General features: G+C 39.0%; 1 protein-coding gene across 1 annotated transcript; it reads left to right on the top strand.

Annotated features, from left to right (window-relative positions):
* The first annotated feature begins 1,106 nt into the window (after nt 1-1,106).
* LOC109990671 (leucine-rich repeat-containing protein 9) lies at nt 1,107-6,315 on the top strand. The gene is made up of 7 exons (XM_029279127.2): nt 1,107-1,427; nt 1,944-2,073; nt 3,862-3,955; nt 5,013-5,140; nt 5,276-5,418; nt 5,599-5,796; nt 5,939-6,315. The coding sequence occupies exons 1-7, from the start codon at nt 1,417-1,419 to the stop codon at nt 6,054-6,056; spliced, it is 822 nt and encodes a 273-aa protein (XP_029134960.1). The 5' UTR covers nt 1,107-1,416; the 3' UTR covers nt 6,057-6,315.
* Nucleotides 6,316-7,971: the final 1,656 nt, after the last annotated feature.

Below are 7,971 nucleotides of genomic sequence, written 5' to 3'. Positions count from 1 at the left end.
ACCAGCTGGTGTGATAGCTGAGCCTTCTGTCTTCATTGTGTGCTACTGAAAATCTAAATCAACCCTATCCTGCCTCCTGCCAGTGACGACATCCAGAGAGACAGTAACACCAGAGAGGCTGTCTATCAAGCTCTCTGCATGACAATAATGCTTAAGCGTATAGTGTACTATCCAGAGGTGGACAGTAACTAAACATATAAAGGGGCCTTGATCACTGTTGGGGTACAGTATAACATCTCAAGACCTACATTTATCTATTTAGTGTAACTTTAAAATGTAACTGCTGAAGAATAATTTACAAATCTATTTATCTATCTATTGAGATAACTCATTTCAAATATAAATATTGTTATAATGAAAATAGAGGACCAAAACTAAAAGGAAAGGGGGACTGATTAACAAGCATAATGCTCAAACAGTCACAGCACATACCTTACTGATGTGTCAGATGCTGGAGGCCCAACATTATTATAAAAGACAAAAACGGAAATCTAAGAACCCTCTTTGTGCTAATACACTCATAAACAACAACAATAATAGTAGCCTAATGATAATAATAATAATAATAATGATAATAATGATAATAATGATAATGATAATGATAATAATAATAATAATAATGATAATAATGATAATGATAATGATAATGATAATAATAATAATAATAATGATGATAATAATAATAATAATAATAATAATAATAATAATGATAATAATAATAATAATAATAGTAATGATGATAATAATAATAATAATAATAATAATAATACTACTAATAATAATGATAATAATGATAATGATAATAATAATAATAGTAATGATGATAATAATAATAATAATAATAATAATAATAATTATAATAATACTACTACTAATAATAATAATAATAATGATAATAATGATAATGATAATAATAATAATAATAATAATAATAATAATAATGATGATGATAATAATAATAATAATAATAATAATAATAATAATGATGATAATAATAATAATAATAATAACAATAATAACCCTGGTCTTTTTTAATTGAGCTGTGACAAATTCATATAAATAATCTGAATATCTGTTCTCAACCAGGCTGAGTTGCGCAGTCTATGGTTGTGTACAGCTGGTTGTGTAGAAGTGCAACAGCACAATTTCTACCTCTCCTCTGTGACACACCTGAACACTGTTGCTAGGCAACCCGCAGTTTAGCGCGCGGACGGCCTCTGTCCTTCAGCTTGTCAACCTGCAGTAGAGAGGGCCCACACACCGGAGACAGAGCAAGAGCTACAGGACGCTTATTTTCTTTCCCCGCGGACATCTAGCGGTCTCCATGGGCAACAGCTACAGCTTCTCGGGGCTTGACCGGGCCGTTTACCAAGTGTTAAGGAAGGCCAGAAGAATTTATCACAAGACAACTGGGACATGTCAGAAAGGTACGGGGGAAAAAAACAAAAAACAGCAGCCATATTGTGTTCTGTCACAATGTGTTGTGTGCCAATTCATCAAGCCTAAAAGACTACAGTTATTTATTTAGACTATAATCTACCATATCTTAACATGGGTGAAGCCTTACGAACGGCTTAAGCATATTAAATTAGGCCATATGCATAGCCTACTTAACATTGCTTAATCTTACTTTAATTTTAGGTATAATGATTTTAAAAAAAATGTGTAGACCTGTCAATTAGTTTATATTATACAGCTAATTGCTCAGGTGTCAGCTGCTGCCTTAGCAACAAGCGCTAAAGTGCATTGTCAGTCCCAGTTCACCGTAACTCACACCGCTCGGCCGGTGGTCAGGGTTTCAGCACTCAGCAGGGTTTACATTACGAAACAGACAGCTTTCCTTCTGGGTCAGCAACAAAAGATGTGATAATGTGCTTTTTTTTTTTCTTTCCCTCTTCTGTCCCACCTCTTTCTTTTTTTTTCTCTCTCTCTATCTTTCTCAGTTCCTCAGGTGTGAACACTCTCTGTGGCAGTTTTCCCAAATCCCACTCCTCCCAGTGCTCTGACCTCAGGGTTACACGCACACCTTTCTCCGTGGACCAGAGTCCTGATTCTGGACTTGTTTCTACACCTGTGAGTGGAGCAAACACCGCCCCACACGGACACACACATCACACATATAACAGACAAAATGAAGGAGAAATCGTACATGGCTGATGCCTTTGAGGCATTCCTTCTTCTACTTCTTCTTCTTCTTCTTCTTCTTCTTCATTCAGGTCTTTTGCTTTTTCTCCTACATGTCTTATCTGTCTTTCCCCTTTCCCTCGCCTCCTTATATTCCAGGCTTCCTTCCGCTCCTCTCTCTCTCTCTCTCACTCTCAGAGCATAACAGTTATCTCGGTCTGTCCTCTGCTTTCTCTTTTTCACCCTCAGGCCACTGGCCCCTTGCCTAGTGCTGTGCTGAACGATTTTTCACTCACTTGAATATTTGAATTAAGAGAGAGGAAAAATGGGGTCCGACCTTATTCTCTCTATGTTCCATGCAAAGTATGCGGTAAAATACATTACACATTCATGACTTTGCGGGGTGTGCTGCTTAAAATTCTGAAGCCATGTAACATTTATAAAGAACTTTATAAAGAAAATGCCTTGTGTATACAATAAGGCCGCTTCTGTTTTACTTTGCATCTTGTCTTTAGGTATAACATCAAACTAAATAATGTGACCAGGGCTGTTTTATGAGTGTCCAGTCAATGGTCAAGTTGAGAGGGGTCACTCTGACAGTGTGTCTAGAGTAACAGAGGGAGGTGTAAAGTTACACAGGCAACGTATGGGTGAATGAGATGATGAGTGTAAGAGGGGGTGAAAAAGTCACGCAGGGAGAAACATTTAGACTGGTACAATGCCCAACTGGGTCAACATAACAAAGACAGCTAACAGACAATTGTTATGTTTCACTGTGTGTTACATTAGCAGTTACATTAATAAGCTATGAAGGCCCTTAAAATATCCACCTGGAAGAGGGAATTGCTAGAATAAAAAGCAACACACGCACACAAATGGAAAAATAAAGTATTCAAATGTTTAGCAGGACGGGCTCTGAGTAGATTCAGTTGTTTTGTTGATTATACTAAAGGCAGAAAGATCACCTATGTGTCTGCAGTTGGATATGATACTGTGGTTCATAGAAAACATTCTTATTAAAGGAGAGAATGATAAAAGAGGGAGGCTGTTAAACATTGGTACTTCAGCTGACAGCCTCGATCTGAAGAGGTTTGAGTAATACCTGAATGCTTTTAGCTTGTTAACACAAGGAGCTGTATTGGTTAATGGACCTAAAAATGGCCCGTTGGTTTTGGCTACATACTAAGTTCACACTGAGGAAGCAGCGTTTATATTTCACTAATGGGAAGCTACGGTAGATTAAGTTTATGTGCGTCTCCTTTTCTCCTAAGCCATTCCTTTTAGACCTCTCCTTTTGGCCACCATTATGCAGTGTCATTTGTCTCCGGTGAATTTCATGAATGAATGAATTTGACTTTCAATAAGTGAATTTTGATTCGTTGATCTAAGATGAAATACAACCTTTTTAACACTGAGATCCCTAATCATATTGTACGGCTATTACACAATATATTCAGATTCATACCTTTCAATCTCCAATAATTTTCTACCTGTGCAACATTTTTTGGATAAACAATTATACCCAAACATACCATGACATCCACACGTCAATGAATCTACGTATTCTACCATTGAAGAGCTCAAGTTCATAAATAAGCAAGCGTGGTAGCTGTCATTGTGAAATTCAAACCTTCCTAATGTAACTTATTATCGTAGATTATCATTCTGATCATGAGTGTACAGAACATCCATTCATCCACATCATTTATCCTGTTATCTTTCTCTTTTTTATGTCAGCTTCCATCCAGTCGTTTCCGGTTTGTATCGTGGCATCGCCTGGAGCAATGTGATGTCACAGGTGACCAGCTGACCTGCCCCAGGGTCAGAGAAGGTCTGGATCACCATGATAAAATAAACACCTTTGCACTTTGTCAAATATCCATGCAGCCACAGCAGAAGTCTTTGCTCTTCTTTTGCTGCATTTACTTCAGTTAAACACAATGAAGGCAGAGCAGTTAGACTTCCTGTTTCAGAATTGAAGGGAAAGTTGATTTTTTTCATACAGTTTTCTTACTGCTTCTCGTAGCACCACTGATCTTTTTATTCTTTTGACTAATGATCATTGTATTATTAGTATTTGATCCAGTCTGGTCTGCTTAACATCACCTTTTAGGTCCTATTCTATATTTTAGCTCTATTGTATAATTTGTTGATAAACCTCACAATGTCTTAATTCATGTTTTCTATGTACAAGCTGTTCTGAATTGCCCCAAGAGGGATTAATAACGTTGTTTGAATTGAACTGAAGTGGCTTCCCTGTTTGGGAGAATCCCTTCCCAGTTGTATTTCTGTAGGAACACTGTCCTGTTTTATGTAGGCTGCATTTCAAATGAGCCTTTACAAAAAAAAACTAGGGCCCAACCGATATAGGTTTTTTGGGGCTGATACCAATATTGATATTAGGAAGAGAGAAAATCTGATACCGATTAATCAGCCGATATCGTGCTTTGATCGATGTTCGATCTTTAGAGATAGATAGATTTAGAAATACACGTTTAATGCGTTTATCCCTAAAATGCCATTACTGAACGCTTTTGGAAAAGATAAAACAGTAACGAAGACAAGATGGTCACTCAACTGGAAAGTAACTGCACATGTACATTCATCACCACTCGACACTCTGGAGAGTGATAATGCTTGTTGTAAGACATATAGCACACTCTACTGGTGACAGCCAGAAAGGGAACTGCCAGTGTAATACAATAAAACTCAAATGAAAAGCTATTTGACTGATGATTAAATCTAGGAATATCAGGCTCTGAAAAAAACCCACCGTAGTTTTAATGAACTTAAACATAAGTAATTCAGTTTGTTGTATCCCTTGTATTTGCTTTAATTCCATGTCAATAGTATTATAAACTTTTGATTCTGACAATGTCATCAAAAAGGGCCAACAGAAGAGGATCTGTTTGAAAGAGAGGGGGGTGACATCTGTTTGGAGCGAGGGAGGAAAAGAAGAGAGGAGGGAGGACCGAGGTGGGAGGAGAGGCTTCAGGAGAATTGGGAAAACTGTCAGGTAAGTTCTTTGAGAAATGTGTTTCTGTAATGTTTAGGAAGTAGAGCACAAGAAAAGAAAGGAGACTGTTACTGTATGGAGGTAGGGAGGAGATACAAATGAAGACTGACCATTCTACAACCTGTCTCCTCCCAGGAGTTAAATTTGTCCTACCAGAACTTGGGTGACCCCTTCCAGCAGGAGAATTTCCTCAGGATCCTCCGCCGGTTGATCCGTGTAGAGAGACTTCAACTGATAGACAACTCCCTGACTAATCTGAGTTCTGTACGTCTGCCAAGGTGTGAATCACACTTACCAGGTTGCACAACGACTGCCTTAACTGTCAAACAACCAGCACAATTGCAATCTGTTACCCGTATTAAACTAGTTGTTTTATCCCTCTTAAGCATTCTAGAGTGATGTGATTTAAGTCTTAACACAAATGAAAGCTAAGCCATGTTTATGTTTCCTCTGGGCAGGTGCAGAACACTCAACCTGCAGCGTAACCACCTGGTATGTCTGCGTCAGCTGCCAAGGCTTCCGGCTGTGAAGCACCTATGCCTCTCTGAGAATGCCATCAGCTCCCTTCGGGGACTGGGGACTCTGGAAAACACCCCGCTCCGCTCCCTCAGCCTCAGTCGCAACCCAGTGACCTTCACTCAGGACTACCGTTCACGGTGAGGACCGGGGGGATAGTGAAGTAGAGTGCATCAAAGCATGACGACAGTTGGCAAATTACGAGAAAAAAATGTTTGTATAAGGTTGATTTAACCAATATTCTGTTCCTCACCCCCTTCCTCTGCTGTTCTCTCTGTGAAGAGTTTTCCTGTGTTTGCCAAAGCTGGAGGTCCTGGATGGAATCCCCAAGCTGCCAGAAGATTCTCTTCCTACCAGGCAACATTTCCCAGAAAGCACCAGAATGTGCAACATTTTATGACAACCCTCTAGAGAGTTGTGTTTATGAGGACCTTGGAAAAAATGTCCCATCATTGCACAAAAATTGTCATCAGGCTGTTCAGAAGAAAATACAAAATGCACCACTAGTTGGAGAAAAACACATTTTAGGCCAGACTGTCAGTGCTGTCAAATGAGATGTAACAGAAATTCAAAATGTTTTTTAATATTCTGTATGTTATTATTCATGTCTTTGTACTTACACTTTTTACCCACGTTTTGATAATAAATAGGAAATACCATTTAAGTCTTTAGCAGTTTATTTTTTACTCCAGTTTGTTTTCAAGTATGGAATGGTTATGAAACTATGAAGAGCAAGAAAACGTATCATTATGCTCTATGACTCATTTCTACCAAGTTAGCATCTGTCAGGACTTTGTTAAAGGAACAGCCACACAATCCTCAGTGTGCTCAAAGCTGCCCAGAACAAAGTTGCATTTTGAGAATTGTTTTAGCTGCTCCTGCTACGCAGACATCACATTCAACTACATGATTGATTATTTGATTTACTTCTGATTCTGTAATGAGTTGCTGTGTCTTTATTGTAGATCCATTTTATCTGAGGAGAGTAACAAGACTTCCGCTTTGAGGCTTATCAAACATTTAGTCTCCTGACTCCCTGGGATAATGGCTTCTTGTGTCCTCTGATGACCGGGTAATGACCCATGAGCCTCATGCAGCAGGTCACACACATGGATACACATGCACACCAAAACGTTACACAAAAGAGCAATCCTTGTAGCTGGCAAAGCTTTCTAATTTGCAGGATTTTATTCCATCTATAACTAATAGACTCTTGCTTCTGCAAAGTCTTCTGGATAAAAGAATAAAGCAAAAGGCTTTGTTGCTGTCATACATTAAATAATGCTGCAGAGGTTACACACATTGCCCCCCCGCCCCCGCCTGTCAAAGCTGGAGGTGATTTATTCATACAATGCAGCAGCAGCAGCATATTCTTTAATAGTGGTTTCATTTTCAGCGTTGCACCTGAAACATAAACACACTTTGTTATCTGATACTGCTGAACACAAGTATGAATGCTGAACACACGTCTCAAGTATGAACTGGTGCACACACACAAACAGCGCTCGCCTTCTCTTCACTCACAGTAACACTGAGACACACAATCTAGGCAGCTGATATCTCTCTAACAAGCATACAGCCAGGCACATTAACTACAAGCATACAGCCAGGCACATTAACTACTAGTTACATGCCTCATTGGGGTTTGTTTAAGTGTGCAAGCTTGTTTGTGCAATTGCATATCTTTAGTGTGTGTGTGTGTGTGTGTGTGTGTGTGTGTGTGAAGAGATAAAGATAGAGATTGACCTGTAGCTGATGAATGAGAGTTGCTGCACAGAGACCATAGTGAGCTTGCAGGATTCTTGTGTGGTGCAAAACCATATCCTGGTAAGCAAGCCATGTTTTCCATAAGGTGTCAATAATCTTTGTGGCTAATTTTTGGTTTTTTTCCCCCAATATCCTTGTTATAAAAATAGAAGATTATTTTGAGTTGATTTTCCCCCAAAAAACATACGTGGGAAATATAAACTTTCTCATGGCTTGGAGCTCCTGCCTTCAAGTAAATCTTGAGCTGGTGTTAAATGGAAGATTTGGTGGCAGTTGTGTGGGTATGCATCTCAATATAGCCTCCAGTTCCAGGCATCACATGTTGGAATTATTCATGCCTGGTAAATCACCCATGAAATGATGGTGGAGTGAGTACACGAATATGAGGAATGTGGAGGAGTTTTCATCCCTACCATTGCTTGTCACTGTGTGTTTGTGTCTCCCTGTGGCCTGCTATTAGCGCAGTAATGAGACACCTGTTTCTCTTGTACTCATCCAGTATCCCACAAGCCCTCTGGGGAGATCAACAAACTCACAGCAGCATAGAC

Source organism: Labrus bergylta, chromosome 11 (genome assembly GCF_963930695.1).
Source record: "Labrus bergylta chromosome 11, fLabBer1.1, whole genome shotgun sequence".
Taxonomy (NCBI): Eukaryota; Metazoa; Chordata; class Actinopteri; order Labriformes; family Labridae; genus Labrus; species Labrus bergylta.
Note: the sequence above shows the minus strand (reverse complement) of the source record. Positions and strands in the feature narration are given on the sequence as shown.